The 17868-nt window shown below is 28.9% G+C and overlaps 4 protein-coding genes across 5 annotated transcripts; 3 read left to right on the top strand and 1 right to left on the bottom strand.

The window, feature by feature from the left end:
- The first annotated feature begins 1882 nt into the window (after positions 1-1882).
- Positions 1883-3963, top strand: LOC119670216 (elongation of very long chain fatty acids protein 4-like). Its single transcript, XM_038080390.1, has 5 exons — positions 1883-2069; positions 2141-2303; positions 2355-2526; positions 3584-3711; positions 3793-3963. Exons 1-5 carry the CDS (start codon positions 1912-1914, stop codon positions 3961-3963), a joined length of 792 nt encoding a protein of 263 aa, XP_037936318.1. The 5' UTR covers positions 1883-1911.
- Positions 3964-7135: 3172 nt separating this feature from the next.
- Positions 7136-8488, bottom strand: LOC119671644 (telomere length and silencing protein 1 homolog). Its single transcript, XM_038082379.1, has 4 exons — positions 8269-8488; positions 8085-8199; positions 7518-8016; positions 7136-7444 (listed from the first exon to the last, which is right to left on the bottom strand). Exons 1-4 carry the CDS (start codon positions 8394-8396, stop codon positions 7299-7301), a joined length of 888 nt encoding a protein of 295 aa, XP_037938307.1. The 5' UTR covers positions 8397-8488; the 3' UTR covers positions 7136-7298.
- A 32-nt stretch (positions 8489-8520) lies between these two features.
- On the top strand, positions 8521-9308 carry LOC119671645 (50S ribosomal protein L7/L12-like). Of its 2 annotated transcripts, none has more exons than XM_038082380.1 (2): positions 8521-8589; positions 8671-9308. In XM_038082380.1, the coding sequence occupies exon 2, from the start codon at positions 8694-8696 to the stop codon at positions 9240-9242; it is 549 nt and encodes a 182-aa protein (XP_037938308.1). In that variant the 5' UTR covers positions 8521-8589; positions 8671-8693; the 3' UTR covers positions 9243-9308. The 2 variants fall into 2 exon arrangements, with proteins under 2 accessions (XP_037938308.1, XP_037938309.1); XM_038082381.1 differs by lacking the exon at positions 8521-8589 and adding an exon at positions 8594-8607.
- Positions 9309-11786: 2478 nt separating this feature from the next.
- LOC119673100 lies at positions 11787-17641 on the top strand. Its single transcript, XM_038084327.1, has 4 exons — positions 11787-11961; positions 16426-16584; positions 16656-16743; positions 16855-17641. The coding sequence occupies exons 1-4, from the start codon at positions 11787-11789 to the stop codon at positions 17639-17641; spliced, it is 1209 nt and encodes a 402-aa protein (XP_037940255.1).
- The last annotated feature ends 227 nt before the right edge of the window (positions 17642-17868 follow it).

Genomic DNA, 17868 nt, shown 5'->3' with positions numbered 1-17868 from the left:
AAACAAGAAACCGTTTCAGTTCAGATTGGCCACACACTTCGAAGACCTACAATCCATGCTGCAAGAACAGCACTCAGATTGAACCCTCAAAGCTCTAGAAGGCCTGGCGCACCAGTACAAACTTGGCGCAGAACTATAAAGTATAGTATATCGCATCTATAGAGAAAAATGTGGAATTAATAGACAACATATTATCTAAGTTTCTAGTTAAATTAAAAAATTACGTTATCTACAATTAAATAGAGTCTATATCTAAGTTTTCTACGACTTAATATCAAATTTTCTTTAAAATTTTTTCGATTTATTTTTTTTTCTATTATCTCCTTTTCTTTTCTTTTCTTTTCTTCTCTTCTCTTTTCTTTTCTTTTATTTTCTTTCCTTTTCTTTTCCTTTCTTTTCTTTTCTTTTCTTTTCTTTTCTTTTTTTTTCTTTTCCTTTCCTTTCTTTTCTTTCCTTTTCTTTTTTTTCTTATCTTTTCTTTATTTCGAAATGATATAAGAAATCTCTTCGAAAAAATATTTTACCATACAACCGCGGGTCACCCAAGCTTAAGTTAGCTTTCCAAGCTTAAGTAAATCAGAACAGTACTTGAAATCATCAGCGTTACTGCTCTTGATCGCCTGTAGTACCCACTTTGTCACTTGCTTTATAATGAAGAAAGATTAATATAAAATGTTTATTTGACATATTTATTTAATATTTTTTTGATGTTAGCTACCTTTTCCAACTTTCAATCTATAATTGTTCAAAACAATTCTTTAGATTTTTCTGATATTTTTCTGAGTAGCAGCCCAAAATGCAAGAGCGGCTTAATTTACACATCCAGAACATCAATACTGTCTGTCTGATGACGGAGTGTAACATACGTTTAAACCGAACTTATTATTTTACAAGAATATTTTTATCTCTCAAAAAACAGTACATAATCCACAAATACTACAGGTTTGTTGACAAAAACTTGATTCGATCTGTTGGCAGAATTCATTTGTACTGGAACTACTTCTCAAGGGGCTAAAATCATGCTATTGAAAACACTTTAAAAAATTTTTGATGGTTTTGTCAAAGGAATGTTGCATCAAACACCTCTAAATTTTTTAAAATGTGTACTACAAAATCTACTTAGAGATTTAGAGACTCTACCTAGTGCCGCTAGAGACCAATAAATCTATGTGTGACTTACAACCAAGCCTGAACTTTACAAAAACTCTTATAACTTGTCAACTAATAGTCATAATGGCAATAAATTAAGACATATATAATATTTTAAGTGGATATGTACTTTAAAACTTTTTCAATTTGCAGTCTAAACTATATGTTATACCAAACTTTTTTCTCAATATATTGGGTTACATTAAAAAAAAAACTTTCATGTTTCAACAATATTAAGTAAATTATTATTTAATTTCAATAATTATTAATTATTTCAGGTTTACGAAACTTTTGCTAATACATTAAATAGACAATTATTTCAGCTATAAATAAGTCAAAAAGACATAAAAGTCAAATTACAGGTTAAATAATTTGTACTTGACCTATAAGTACTTTGTATATGTCAAATTGTCCGAAATTTATGTCAAAGTTCTGGTTCACTGCTTCGTCAAAATATTTTTCTTATATAATTTGAAGATCAAATTATTTTGTGCTATTTTGTCTACTTTTATAATTTATTTATTTTTGTGAATTGTAAATAAATTTACTTAAATTTAACTTAACACTCGAACGACTCTCAAAGACACATTTCTTCAGGGCTTTCAGATAAAACGATGTCACTTTTTGAAATGCAGTTTAATTCATTCGAAAAAGTTAAAGTCATAACAAGCCAACAAATAATTTTCAATTTTTTTAAATTAATTTTTTTTTTGCCAATATAAATAATATTTTGACTATAATAAAGTTATAAAAATACCAAAAATGGTAAATTTTACGATATTTTTGACGCATTTTCCCTACGAACATTTAGCAGATAAACGAACTAAACATTGGCTTTTGGTGGATTCATTTTGGAATATGATTACTTTGGTGGCTTTGTACTTGTTGTTAGTATTTTATATGCCTAAATGGCTTAAAAAGTGAGTACAGAAAGCAGAAAGAAACTAAGGAACTCCACATATTCATTATTATTTTTTTGTAATATTTTTAGTCACAAACCTTTGGAACTGAAAACCATACTTATAGTCTATAATATTTCAATGGCTGCTCTTAATGCTCATATATTCAAGGAAATATTTCTCTCAACTTGGCATTTAAAATATAATTACTTTTGTGAACCCTGCAAATTGTTATACAGCAAATATGAAATGAAGGTTTGGAAGTCATATAGATTATCTGAAATATTCCAATTTTCTAAATTTCAGATTGCTACAGCTGTTTGGTGGTTTTACTTCTCCAAATTACTTGAGTTTGCCGACACTATCTTTTTCATATTACGGAAAAAGTATGAACAACTAAGTTTCCTGCATATATATCATCACAGCACTATGTTTCCTTTATGGTGGATAGCAATTAAATGGGTGCCAACCGGTTCAAGTAAACTTTTTTTCAATCATTTTTATATTTTAATATTATTTTTGTATTATTCATATACATTTTTTTTCTATTATTTCTGAATTATTTTTCCATTACTTTAATATTTTTATAATTTTTTTATTTTTATAAATTTTTATATTATTTTTCTACTACTTTTATATAATATATAATACTATAATATATAAGTAATAATGTATTATTTTTATATTACTTTCATATTATTTTCACATTGTTTTTATACTGTTTTTATATTCTTTTTATATTATTTTTAGAAATATTTTATTTTATTATTTTTATCTTTATTTTTTGAATTATTTTTATATTATTTATATATTTTTATAGTGTTTTTATATTATTTTTATGTTACTTTCTATTGTTTTTTGTATATTATTTTCATATTATTTTTTATGTTATTTTTATGTTATTTCTTATATTATGTTTTCATATTATTTTTTATATTTTTTTTTATTTTCATATTTTTAATTATACTTTAATAGAAATTGTGATTTTTAATAGAGAAGTTTCGAACAGTAGTGAGCTACAACAACAAAAATTATTTTCATATTATTTTGATCAATTAAATTTTTGGCTGACCATACAGCTGTTTCAATTATTACCAAATACCCATCATCAGTGGTCTTGGAAATAATTCTTGTATTTAATTATTCATAAATAATTTTTTTGAGACTGTAAGTACTAGGAATCGAACAAATTTGTTTATTAACAAATTCTGATACTCTTCAAGCTGATCAAGAATATACTATATGCTTTCTTGGCTCTGTGGTATATGTGACAATGAAAATCGAAAGCAATTTAGTTTTTTTAATTATAATATATATTATTATAGTCATATTATTATAAGAAAATATTTTTTTGACAATATTTTTGTAAATCGTTTAATTATTTATAATAAAATTTAACAACAGTTTCATTTATATAGCTACGTAAGCCAAAGGCGACTCATCCCCTAATTTGGTTTGGGTACGCCACTGCCTGTTCCATTATTATCTATTATTTAAACCCAAATTTCTCGTTTAAGTTAATTTTATATTTACAGCATTCTTTCCAACTTTAATAAATTCTTTTGTTCACGTCGTCATGTACACATATTACGGTCTGAGTGCATTTGGACCAACAATACGAAAATATCTGTGGTGGAAGAAATATTTGACTCTACTACAATTGGTAAATACACAATAAATGTACTATTATAATTTATAAAAGCAAAATTAATTAAGTTTTAAATGATTTCTTTTTTTTTTTAAGACACAATTCACAGTTGGGCTACTCTGGGCTGTTCAGGCAATTGTGTACAATTGTGATTTTCCAACTTGGATCAATTATGCTACAATGTTTTATATGATTTCATTTCTAATATTATTTGGACGTTTCTATACTTTGAAATATAAACGAAAATGTTCAATAAAACATAAATAATAATTACATAAAAAATAGCGACTACTCCAATTTTCTATGATTTCTTCACTACGACAAATAAGGTTAACTGTCCATTATAGTAACGTTTTAAGAAAAAAAAATTAAAAATTAAATTAACACCAAAGCTTTTGAACTTAAAAATACATGGTTTGTACAAAAATAAAAGCTGGCAATCAAATCAACAAAATTTCCAACAAAACTTTGAAATATTTGACTCCCTAAAGACACATCATCGATTGTATCTCAATTCCATTTACGAGTACCTAGCCCGCCATAACTACTCACTCAACCCACATCTATCTGATACCCAATTGACTATGTAAAAACTTAAAGATACTATGATTTTATTTTCTGACATAGTATTTTCTCAATATTCCTGTAAAATTATCTCCCCTCAACTCTCCGAGTTATTACATTCACTTTTTTTTAAATAAAATTTTTAATTTATTGATTGCCAGTTTTCTATAACAGCGAAGGAAAAAATCCCCTGTTAATTAGTTGCCAGTTGGTCATATTGACAGCCGTTATGGTTTTTTCCTTAAATATACCATCTTTTTTTGGTGATGTTGTCTAAGTTGCATTTATTTGAGTCACGTACTTAATTCGATTTGTGGCTCGAATTGATAATAGCTGAATAAGTTATTAAGCTTCGTCGTTTAACCACAATAAACAACATTCAATAAAGACGATGGCAGAGAGAAAAACTAACCTAAGACTTATCAAATTTTATTGCTTAATTGCAGATACAAAAACAAATGCATATTTACTACAAGTATTAAATTTAATTACAAATTTAACATATTAAGTTTTATTTATGATTATTAAATAGAATTATAAAAGATAGTTACTGCACTTTAATAAACAAACTTCTTTATGTCACGTTCATACTTTAAATTAATACTGGATTCACACTAGACTTTTGTTTGTAATTTTAGCTGTCAAAAGTTTTCATTTTGCATTAAAAGCAACAACAATTGACAACTAAAATTACAAACAAAACTCTCGTTTCATTAAAGAGTCCACTACGTTAAGCATTGAATTTAGTTATAATATCGTTTCTGGGATAATTTTTTCCAACCACAAAAATTTAGCTACTGATAAACAAAAATATTATTATTTTTGTAATATTAAATATTATTATTATTATAATATTAAATATTATCTATTAAAAAAAAATCTAGGCAAGGGCCACAATCTTCCAAAAAATGTCTACTATAAAATCTACTTAAAAGTTTAGCTCTATTCAGTATATTACAGCTTAGAATAAAACATATTAATATCAATATTAAATGGCAATATCATGATGACTAGAGTACACCCAATTAAGTTTACCAGAAATTTGGCTGAAAGTAAAAAAATGACAATATTATGATGACTTAGGTAGATCAAATTGAGTTTACCAGAAAGCATGTTCCTTGAAAGGTCGAGTTTATGTCTCGGAGCAACTCACCAATTTCAAACAAGTATCCTTCACCACCTCTAAAAGGATTACACAAGCAGATCCCCACAGGTTACAACAATAACAACGACGACGACACCCAAGCAGTGGAAGAAATCCTACGCTAAACATATCCCTCACCTTGACTTCATTTATAACAACTTATGTCTAATTTGTTTGAAGGACGGCAACAACATGAAACACTTCCTAGGATTTTGTTCTGACTGCTCAAGACCAATCTGAGTCCTGAGTTGCGCTCTAGTTTAACGTTATAAGTAGTGTAAGTATCAGCTCCTTAACTCTTTCTTAAAAGGAGTTAACAATTTTTGCAAAAAATTGGAATTGAATTTCCAGTACAATGGACTTTCTTTTTTAAAATATTACAATTTAGTGAATTAAAGTCTTACATGGTAGTTTTATATGCTTTTCACGAAAAAAGGGAGTATTATTGTTGAAATATTTCGAGAAAATAAAATAATAGTTTTAAAGTAAGACACCACTTTATTGCGATGATACATATTATCCAGAACTTTGACACACATTACCATATTTCAAATCCCACAAAGATCTGGTCTAAAGTACATTAAAAATTTAAAAAAAGAAAAATTCTTGATGGTTATGTCTTCAAAAAAGTGTTTTAAACACTCCTAAAATTTGAAGTGTCTATTACAAAATTTGGATAAAGGTTTAACTCTGTCTGGTATTATAGGGATTTATAAGTCTATGCGTAGCTTACAGCCAGCCAAACGAAACTAAGCTTAACAGAAAAACTACTATATAGTATTTAGTATAGTGTTTCTTCTAAAACCATGAAAATTTAAACCACTGAAACTATCTTGATTGCATCGTAGAGCCGTTATTATCTTTTTGTATATATGTAAAGCATTGAATTCAATAGTGTTCTTTCTGAAATGAATCTTGGAACGGGTTTATTTATAAAGCATCTTAGACTAAGAATCAAGCAGCATTATTCTAAATCCCCAGGCGTATGATTAAAAGTAAATTTAAACTATGTGTTGCACAAGTATCTATCTTACACATATGTCGATATTTAGACTTTGATATTCATCTACGTATAACGTAATGAAGTCAACATATTTGGATGAATTGGAAGCAAATAGTTTTGTTAATATTATTGCATATCTTATTTGTTGTTAAATAATTAAGTTAGGTTAGGTTAGTTTGTACCGGCTATTCAAAGGAATTCACTTAAGCCTATTGACCCAGTGTATTGCCGTATAACGGAAAAACTTAGCGGTTTAAAGCCTTCTTGAACATTTGCCAAAGCTTAAAATACTATTTAATGGGAGGTCTTGCAGTTGACCAAGTTCCACAAAACAAACAGGAGGCCCCTAGAGTAATAAGATGGCACCGCACATGTACTGGGCAATAACAAAGCAGATGAGAGGTACCTTCTTCGTCCTCTCCACAACTGCGGTAGATATAATTGAAAGGGAAATTCAATCTGCTAGCAATAATAAAATTATCTCACCAAACTTTTTATATACTTTTGCCGCTACTACACTTTTGTATATATTTTAAAACTTCAGAAACTATAAGAAAATATTCACAACACATACTTTTTCTATTTCAATTATATTTTTTAAGAGTTTAACTGGGATAATAACGAATCTATCATTTTTAAGCATTTAATTGGGGTAAACGAATTGTAGTTTTTCTAATTAATCTATAGAGTAAATAAAAATCATATCTTATTAATTATAAGAAGTGGTAATATAATTTATTTGTATAGTCTCCATCAATTACCCTCTAATCTAGTCAAGACTTACATGTATTGAATATCGGTATAAATAAAATATATTTTAATGTTTACGAACATCAGAGTAACATCTATTATTAATATAAAAAATATATAAAAAGAAAAATATGCGTCCATTTAATAACGCCTAAACTGCTTCTTAAATTTGTCATAGTGGTAATCATCAGTGGCCCGTTTAACGTTATTGGGACCAACATTATTACGTTGTTGTTGCTCGTGATCAATTTTTCGTTTTTTCTGCTCAGTATTTTCCTCAATATTAACTGCAATTTTTATAAATAAATAATTAAACAATTAATTACACAATTATTAAACACTAAAATAATCTTTACTCACATCGATTATGCTGCATAAAGTTAACTGCCATATTTGTGGGCACAAATTGAGAGGGACCATCTTTTTTATTTCTCTGATCTCGTAGCATTTTCTGTTTGGCTTCTTCGGTGGCTTCAATATTTTTAATTTTAGCATCAATACCTAAATCGACTTCTGGAATACCATTTAACATTTGATTTGATAACATTTCTTCGGAACGATTTGCTGAAGATTGTCGTAAATGATCAGGTAATGCATAAAGTGCCGCCTCTTCCGGAGTTAAATACTTGTTTGGATCACTTTCATCTGTTTCTGCGTTAGACTTTTTCAGGCCCTTACGCTTCTGTAATTCTTGTTCAATATATTTCATCATTTCTTCATCCTCATCTCGTTTATTAGTTTCAGCAGAGAATTGTGTACCAATGCCAACATCGTATGCATCATCACTCTCTTTTACTTTGCCAGACTTAAGTGCTTGCATATTTACTAGTCCACCATTTTTAGCACTAAATGGATCTTTCTATAAAAATAATAGATTTTGTATTATTTTTAATACATTATACAATATAGATTTAATTTTCAACATACAATATTAATTTCTTCCTCAGGTGCAAGTTTTTTACCTAAAGCTAAACCAACAACGCTTACACCATTTGGACGCTGTCGCAATTTTTGACGTTCTTTGATTTCTCCCAATGTTGCTCTATAAAATTAAGAAAATTTATTATAAATATGTGAATATTGAATTATTACATGTTTCAATTGTACTGACGATTCCGCTTCATCATCCTCTTCAGATTGTCGCCTTTGCCTTAAATTTTTTTTCGATTTCTTTTTAAATACAACTTTATTTGTATCTGCATTTACGTTATCAGCATCCAAAGCGATTTCTTCAGACATAATTATGAAATATTTATGTGCGTTAAATAGTACAAATTTTCTGATGCTTGTTTGCTAATTTATCAACAAGATGGTCTTGTAAACAATATCAAAATCAGCTGTTTTATTTTAGCTGTCATCAAGTCAATAACATTAGAGTTGGTAGCACTTTTACAGCTGTCATAATTTTTACATAACCTTTTAGACAAAACAGGCAAGTGTGTTGCATTATGTATTATAGTTAAAGTTAATGTTTTTAAATAAAAATTAATTAATATATTTCTTTAATTAATAGATTCATACTAAAACTAATACAAAATGAACTTTACACGCGTTTTATTACGTCAAATTAAACCAAATAAAGGTGTTAGCCGCATGTATTCAGCTGAAGCAGCTGCGGCGCCTGCTGCTAGTGGAGCTAACATAACTATACCAGTATCGGAGGGTAGCGCAAAACCGCTGAACCCAAAATTGGATAGCATAGTGAATAGTATTGCAGGATTAAATTTATTAGAAGTATCTGAATTAAGTTCGTTGTTAAAGAAAAAACTAAATTTACCTGAGACAGCATTTGTACCACAAATGGCAGCGGGACCTGCACGCTCAGCAGCTGCTGATGACGATGAAGAGGCTGCACCAAAAAAAGTACAAACCGCATTTAAAGTCAAACTAATGAAATTTGATGATAAACAAAAAGTTGCGCTAATTAAGGAAATTAAAAATCTTGTGGAAGGCATGAATTTGGTGCAGGCTAAGAAATTCGTTGAAAGTGCACCAACAATTGTCAAAGAAGATATACCCAAAGAAGAAGCAGAGAAACTAAAAGAAGCATTAACTAAGGCTGGAGCTGTTATTGAAATTGAATAAAGCTTTTATTTTCCTTAATACTATTTACTGTTATTAAAATTGTTTACTACAATAAAAAGGTAATAAAATTTAAAATATTTAAGTTGAGATTTATTATTTATTTTTAGTTAAACCAATAAGCTGATATGTTAGCCTCTATAAACCTTTTTGTTATCATGTCACGACAATAATTTATTTTAAAAAATTTTTTAAATATTTTTTATTAAATGTAGTACTCTTTAAAAAATACATAGGTTTTAAATGAACATGAACTAAATATAATGATAAAAATTATTTCAAACTTGCTATTGTACTTTAAAATAGTATCTTTGAAGTCCATATCTGGTATTACATTGTGACATAAAGTGTGATGAAGAAACTATTATGAGCTCAGGAATGGCCGCATCTACGTCCCGGAGCCACTCGTCAATCTCAACGACCAAATGCCGTTCAACTTCCCCAAAGGGTTTTCACAAGCAGATCCCCCTGTGGGTTACAACAATAAGAAATTATTAATTTAATTATTTATTAATTAAATTCTTATCAATTTTATATTAAAAATTATGAATCCATTATTACTTCTAAATGTATTAATAACAATATATTATTCAGTTTGTATCCACATTTTGAACTGCCAGTTCAAGCCGTTAACGCCATCAGTCCTTCAAATATTTCGCCTTTAACGATATAATTTTTTTTGTTTTGAAGATATTGTTACTGATCTTTGCACCCCACCCATCCCTTCTATCCTTCTACCCTCAAACGACCATCAACTATTCACATACTAGCCCATGTGTGATCTGCTTTATAGATCCCAGGGGATTACCGACCTTTGATTATATTACCGATTCTTATAAAACACATTAAATATTTTTTCCGGTTCGCAACACCTTTTGGGTTGAGAAAATTTGATTTATATGAAAATTACTGGATATCACAAATATAAAACTAAGACGAACTCCCATCCATAAATTGTTAATATTATATTCAAAAATTTATTATAAATATAATGTATAAATTTTATATGTATGTAAAGATTTTTAGTATATATTTTTAATTAGTTGTTTTTTCTAACAACTTCTCATATATATATTAATAATTCATCCATAGATCATATACTTAACGATTGCTTTACTTTTGATTCTATTCGAATTAATATCTTTTTAAATATCTACCGGTCAATTAAAAAAAATTACTATTAAAAATATACTTTTGATATTTAAATGTATTAAAAATACAGGCTGCCAGGGTTTTTCCTGGCCAAGATTTTATAATTTCCAATTAATTATAATAAATAAATATATTAATAATGATTTACTATATTACTTTATATTAATAATGATTTACTATATTATTATATATTAAGAATAATTCTGTTATTACAATGGTCCTAGTCCTTGGGGCCTATGTTAGTCGGTTTTCATGGAAGACGGGTTCGTACTTACGCTCTACTCTTTTATTAATCTGGTAACAGATAATTGCTCAGCAATTTTTAAACAATTTTTTTACGTTATTAGTAAATATATTTAGCTTAATCCAAGAAGACATAATCACTTGAAAAATCATCAATCACTATTCTTTCCAGTTCATATATTTTTTTTCTTTTTCATAATTTAAATTATTATTATTAAATCAACATATTTTACATATTTTTCGCAAACTTTCTCTCTTAGTTGAAACTTATACAAGACCTTCATTAGAAAAAATGTATGTTATGATTATATTTAATTCATATAAATGTTATAATAATCATGTCATGGTTTTGTGATATCGTAAGTGAATCTATTTGCTATTCTTTCTTTCACTTTTTTTAATGGATAATCTTAAAACCGAAAATACAAACAATTTTCTGATATCTAAGAAAACCACGCGCGCCTAAACAATATTTTAAGTAAATATTTAACAAAAAAATAAAACAATATATATATATATTTATATACAAAATATTAGTTGTAAGTAAAAGAAGAAGAAAAAAAGATAAAATGTCTGGTTAATAAAAACTTAGTGGTCTAAATACAGAAATACCAACGATCAATGACCGATGCATGATCCATCATCTATGTCACTACTACTGTTACGTATCAGAACCATCAACGAAGACACTTCCATAGGTAGGTGGTACGTAGACAGCTAGGTAGATGGTGCGGTGGTGTAGTGTGTATTTTCAACGTGTACAATTAATAACTTACAGTGAAGATGTATCCACAGAATCGATCATTTTCAATTAGCACATTTAACATACAATGTATTTCATTTGTATTATTTCACTCCAATCGAAGTCTATTTACTTAACTCTCTTCTGAGAAGGAACGTATTGTCAGAATATGACCAAGTGAGTTCAAATGCAAGTTTAAAGGCTTAACGGTAGTTAGTCACAGTGAAACCATAGAACCGTGAAGTAGAGCAGTTTAAATAGATTTTGTATTAAAAATTGTTATCTGCCGTTCAAGTTACATTAATAAAAAATATTTGTGTAAATAAAAAGGCGGCAAAATCAAAATTTTTTGCTATACATATTATTAAAATACAGAATAAATATTGTTAAAAATATTAATAATAATGGATATGACATTTTCGGTGTTAGCTGGCCTAATTACTTTAGGCATAGTCGGTTATGTGGTTGGTAAGGATGCAGTTGATTATACTGCTTCTTCCCTATATCAAACGGAGACGCAAAACTCATCTGTGTTCTCCAATACTACATCGGTTCTCAGTCGTTCTTTTTCGAGAACTCCTAGATGTGAGTATGTGTGTGTGCTAACAAAACTTAACAAAAATATTTAAATTAATCCTTCACAACCTCTTCAAAAGGTTAAAAGTGATAAAGACCTATTCATTAATAGTAATTAATAATTGTTTTAATTAATTTAATACCACTTTCTCTATCTGTTAACCAATTATTTATTTATAATACTTGATTAACGTAATTAACTATATATATTACTTTCTTTCGAACATTTATATTAGTGTCGACCTCAATACTTATGTGTTTAAATTTTGCCGGGATTTAGATCGTGTTTTACGAATTTTATTTTTATATATTATATTAAATTTGTTTTTATATAATAGAAGTTATTATATAAAAATATAATTTTCAAAAACATGACTTAAAGACCTGCAAAATTTAAACATATATATATTTTCTTTCCTAACGTTCTACTCTAACTGAAGTGTATCTTTATCAATGTATCTTAAAATTCCAATATTCGTTTCTATCAATATATAAGTTAATAAATTAATATTTAAAACAAAAAAAAACTGAAAAGTTGCGTGCTTAACATTTCATTTAACGTGAGGTGCTAATAACATATCCAACGTTGCACTAATTATACACCAGTTCTGGGTCAACGCTTGATTAAGTCCATGCAACAGATTATTATTAGTCAAATTTAGGTTACTCATGTTAAGTTCTCCGATAGTTTTAGTTTTTTGTTTGTTCTGCAAAGCATTTTCGATTTTTATCTTTCATTTGTCTTTAATATTATGTGTTTACTTAAAACGACATTTTTTTCACTCACTAATTGCTTCAATTTATAAAAATATATTAATGTTTAGTTAAATATGTTGTTATTTTTCACCCCGAGATCACGACTTAATCCATGTTCTTCGAGAGAGATTTCGATTTCACTATTTACGACTTCATCCACGTTCTTTAAGAGAGATTTCAATTTCACTATTTTATAAAAATATATTAATCTTTAGTTAAATATGTTGTTATTTTTCATCCCGAGATCACGACTTGGTCCACGTTCTTTAAGAGAAATTTCGATTTCACTATTTACGACTTGATCCGCGTTTTTTAAGACACATTTCGATTTCACTATTTTACACAGATTTTTGTGAAATAATCAATCAGAATAAAAATATAAATATATAAAAAAAAATAAAAGAACATAAAGAGGGACTTAGAAAATGTAATTAAGAATAATCATAGTTGTCTCATAATTAACCAACGATAACAAAGAACGCGCTTTTGCAGAGGAACTTCATAATGGTTTATTTCTTTGGAATTAAATTTATGGGAGATTTAAGTGTCGAAACCACGTGAACGGAAAATATTTATCATTATCCATGACCTACTTCTGAACTATTTTGAACTACTATATAACACATAAAATTAAAGGCTTATATATTATAGTTAGAATGATTTAGGTCAAATATGCGCCATTTTGTTTGATTGCCTCTCTCATAGAAGTTCTTGTCCCTATTGGCAATTCTTTCGAACACCATTAAGCTTAACCCGATTGGAGTTATACATCGCGGGATACGAATCGGCGATCTTAAAGACATTTATTGGGAAAAAATGGATTGCTTTTCAATACATCTAATATAATTAATTGTTAAATCTTAATTAAGGTCAAAAAAATAGAATCATAAAATTATTCAACATAATCTTGAACTACAATTCAAAAAATATTTGGTAACACAGTATTGATAATAAATTCATAACCTTATGTAAAGTAGAGTTGCAGTTTCGGTATCCATTAGTTATAGATTAAAGTAGGTATGGAAGAATACTGAATTACAATAAAACTTTGAAGTTATTCCGAGTTAGTGCAACTGGGTGCTTTTACTCTTACTTAGCAGGGGGTTTCTACAGAGTCTCTCTATTCCCTTTCACTAATTAATTTATTCCTCACAAGCTTCGCTGATTATTCAATGACTGATCTAAGATCTGCATACCGCCCCATATGACTAATGATTGCTCTGAGATTAGGTAGTGCTCATGTAGTGCAGCCTGTCAATTTTCACGTATAGCTTCAGAGCTCTGTTCCTTATGAATTTTTTGAGCGGGTGTATTTTGAGGTCTCTTGGCATGCCATTCATGGCTTCTGGATAGTAGAGTTGTCAGCTTTGCTATACGTAACACACCCGTAGAGAAGTGTCAGTCTGATTATCTGGTTGTTTGCAATGTCTATAAACTGCGGTTTATAATGCTGTTCTAATTAAAAACTGTTTTGGTTGTTATCCTCAGAGAAATCAGAAAAAAGCCACAAAAAACTTGAAATTTCAACAACGAAAGGTTCGTGCAGTTTTGGGTCGTTTGGTTAATACTTTTACACAAAATGGACCTATAAGACCAACGAAGACCGCTAATGATGGCAAAAAAAAAAAATTATTGTCATTCATTATTATTCAAAAAACTTTCCATTAGTAAGTTGTATAATAATATGAACATTATTTATAATAGATATATTATATAAAATATATATGAATATAGTATTTTTTATATTTTATTTAAAAAATAAATTTAAAAAAGTCTTATTTGATTGTATAGAATGTAGCCATTTACCTTCACTTCATTCGTTCAATAGTAATTATAGATTACAATCCATAATCAATAAGATTTATACGAATAATAATATAAGAAGTACATTACAAAGTGATAGGATAAGTTCTAGAGAGTTAAGTTCTTTACATACATAGGCTGAATAATTACCCAGCAATCAGCCGATCGGTTTAAAAGCATTATTAATGTTATCTAAAGCAACAATGAAACATATCGCTCTCTTTGCTGACAATGCTTCTTTTTAGAAAACCATATTATTGGAAATAAGGTTTTCGTTTTTGATTAGTTCAGACCGTAGTCTATGCGCTTCAAAGCAGCACTTTAAATTATTTATAATATTATTTATTTCTTATATTACATTACATGTAAAGTGCACATTACATACAAGTGCACCAAAAGTGCTAATTTGAAGTACATTTAAAGGGCTCTATGTACAACAAGAAAGATGCGCTTGATATGTTAAGTAATTAGAATACCATAGCGCTAAAAACAAAACAGTTTAAAAAGGAGATCAATAAATACATCATATGAAACACTTAGACAGTTTAATATACATCTGTTATCTAGAAAATGACTCAACCTGCTGTACAGCTAAAAGGGACAAATACATATGATCCATACGTATTGTTAAGACCCGACCAAGCTAATGAATTAACAATGTAGTAAAAATTGCTAATTTATTGGCTATTAACATTATTAATTGCCAATTATTTCATTATCAAAGAAATTAACAAATTTTGTTTTAAAAGCTAAATATTTTTAAAACAAAAAATATCACACTTTTTAATCAATAAAATAATATCAGATTAATTTAAAAACCTCTTTTCGCAGCACCATCTATATTATTCAAAAATACATTGTTTGGAGATACTGTGTTAATTTTATGTTATTGTTGTTGTCATTGGTCTATGACATTCTTTCGTCACTAATGAAAAGAATCGGGACCGGTAGAAAGATAGTACACTTAGCCTTTCATATTGAAGGCAATCTTAACGTTTCAAAATGAAAATAAAATATAGGACTTGATTGCAAATGTGAAAGGGTGTAAAAAAAATAATAAATCTAGCAAGTCCAAATGTTCACAAACATTGTCACCTCAGTAGGATAAAGTCACAGATCAATTGGCTTTAGATATATGTTTCCATTGAGAAAATTGAATGCTACAAAATAAAACGCAGCAATTAGAGTGTACACAGCTGATAAATTTGTCCGTCATATCATTTTGTATCTTTGTCATAACCTGATTTAAGTTAGGCCGGAGGAATTGTCACTGCTTTAGATGATCCACTGTTTTCTAGTGAGATTATTATAAAAAGCCTGTTTCAAATGGGATTAAATATATGTATATATACCGAAAGCATGCCAATCAACCAACACTAATGAAACACCAATCAATATTGAGATATTAAAGCGCAAGTGGGACTGGATAGGCCATACAGTGACGATCGAGTAAAACTCCATGGATAGCCGAAGAAGGGGTAGTTCGGCGCACGCCTGTAAAAACAAACGGATGCCAAAAGTGTCACGTATGCAGAAAAGTTGGAGAGAATTGAAGTTATTAGCTAATATCCGTTCTGAATAGAAAAATTTATTGTGGCCCTGTGTTCCTCCTAGGAGTTAAAGGAATTTATATATACATTTAAGCTGGTAGATGTATATGAATGTTCATAGTTGCCGTAAAATTAGATTTATACGCTAGAAAAACATTTAAGTGTAAAAAAAAACTGTTCGTGTTGAACTTCCTGAAATTAGGAGACATTGTGTGAACACGTTTTGAAGGGTCTTGTAACAATAATTTTTTAATTTTATTGCTAATGATTTTCCTGGGTACTTAATTATTCACTGTGCAATATTTGATACAGTTATTTTTCTATATTCGTACTTATTAAAAATACAATTATATATCATTTTCAGTTTTTCCATTTTATACAATCGGTCGTTTTGAGAATCAAGTATGTATAGGATCAAATAACTTAGATGGGACTTGTATGTTGAGTGGAGAATGTAGCGACAATGGTGGTATTGCAGCTGGCAGCTGTAGTACGGTCACAAGTCAAGCTGTATGCTGTATATGTAAGCAAGATTTCCTTTACAGATTATTTAAAAATATACTAAAATATAAATTTTAACTCAAAATATTGCAGATCAAAAAACATGCGGATCAACGACAAGTAACAATAACACATATTTCTACAATTCAGGCTATCCGGGTACTTATGGTGGTGGCGGTAGGTAGGTACAATTCTAACATAGTGTTCAAAATAAAAAAAAACTCGACTTTTATTTGTTGAGTATTAAAAATTATATATATATTTATAATATATAATATAAATTTTTTTTTAGGTGCTCAATTGTGGTTCAACCAACCGATAGTAGCATTTGTCAGCTACGTATTGATTTCTTAGCCTTATCTTTAGCCCCACCAAGTGGAGATGGTGTGTGCAATACCGATTCCCTGACAATATCGGGTGGTGCTTCTAGGGTACCAACAATCTGTGGCGAAAATTCTGGTCAACATGTTTATGTCGATTTTAGTGGACAGTCATCAATCACAATCGCTTTAGCGAGTTCAGCGGGTTACACCTTTAACAGACAGTGGCAATTCCAGATTACACAACTAGCATGCGCTTCAGCTACTCAAGCACCATCTGGTTGCCTACAATATTATATGGACACTAGCGGTACTGTGTCCAGTTTTAACTATGTTTCAGCGCCAAACTCTTTATTAAATTCAATTGGAGTTCCTGGTACACGACAGATTGCAAGTCATCGTTATGGTATCTGCATACGCATGGGTGCTAATCAATGTTCGATCACATGGAGTCAAGTTAGCTCAGATTTGTATTCATTCACATTAACAAATGATGTAGGAGCCATTGATCCTACGCTATTAGGCACTGCAGATGTACAAAGTCAGGAATGTACTACTGATTTTATTGTAATACCAAATCCACTGCAGAATAATGCTGTTTTGCCAAGTGACAGATTTTGTGGTTTAGGTTTGGTAGAAACGACGAGTAATACGAAACCGTTTGTTCTGTATGTGGTAACCGATGCTAATGAAAATTTGGATATATCAAATAGAGGATTCTATTTATCATATTCACAAAATGCGTGTCCAATCATTTAAGAAACTAGAAAATAAGTTTTTATATTAAAATATTTATTTCCTAAAACTAAACTGTGTTTATATTTAAGTTAGTCTTTATTCAAATATCCAACTGCCACATTTGTAGGTATGTACCATATTTAGTTGTAGTAAAAACAAAACAATATACCATATGAGGTTTTAGATATAGTTTACTATTATATTATAATTTTAGTTTATTTTTGTTGAATTTCATAAACGTGAAACCT

Source organism: Teleopsis dalmanni, chromosome 1 (assembly GCF_002237135.1).
Source record: "Teleopsis dalmanni isolate 2A chromosome 1, ASM223713v2, whole genome shotgun sequence".
Taxonomy (NCBI): Eukaryota; Metazoa; Arthropoda; class Insecta; order Diptera; family Diopsidae; genus Teleopsis; species Teleopsis dalmanni.
The sequence above is the reverse complement of the archived record's forward strand: the minus strand, read 5'-3'. Positions and strand labels throughout refer to the sequence as shown.

Bases quoted from the DNA above. Each gene is read 5' to 3' on its own strand.
- LOC119670216 (XM_038080390.1), top strand. From the start codon at position 1,912: ATGGTAAATTTTACGATATTTTTGACGCATTTTCCCTACGAACATTTA. The intron at 2,304-2,354 runs GTTTGGAAGTCA...TCTAAATTTCAG, and splicing joins ACAGCAAATATGAAATGAAG to ATTGCTACAGCTGTTTGGTG. The intron at 2,527-3,583 runs GTAAACTTTTTT...TTATATTTACAG, and splicing joins ATGGGTGCCAACCGGTTCAA to CATTCTTTCCAACTTTAATA.
- LOC119671644 (XM_038082379.1), bottom strand. From the start codon at position 8,396: ATGTCTGAAGAAATCGCTTTGGATGCTGATAACGTAAATGCAGATACA. The intron at 8,200-8,268 runs GTCAGTACAATT...TTAATTTTATAG, and splicing joins GAGGATGATGAAGCGGAATC to AGCAACATTGGGAGAAATCA. The intron at 8,017-8,084 runs GTATGTTGAAAA...TTATTTTTATAG, and splicing joins CTGAGGAAGAAATTAATATT to AAAGATCCATTTAGTGCTAA.
- LOC119671645 (XM_038082380.1), top strand. From the start codon at position 8,694: ATGAACTTTACACGCGTTTTATTACGTCAAATTAAACCAAATAAAGGT.
- LOC119673100 (XM_038084327.1), top strand. From the start codon at position 11,787: ATGACATTTTCGGTGTTAGCTGGCCTAATTACTTTAGGCATAGTCGGT. The intron at 16,585-16,655 runs GTAAGCAAGATT...AAAATATTGCAG, and splicing joins TCAAGCTGTATGCTGTATAT to ATCAAAAAACATGCGGATCA. The intron at 16,744-16,854 runs GTAGGTACAATT...ATTTTTTTTTAG, and splicing joins ACTTATGGTGGTGGCGGTAG to GTGCTCAATTGTGGTTCAAC.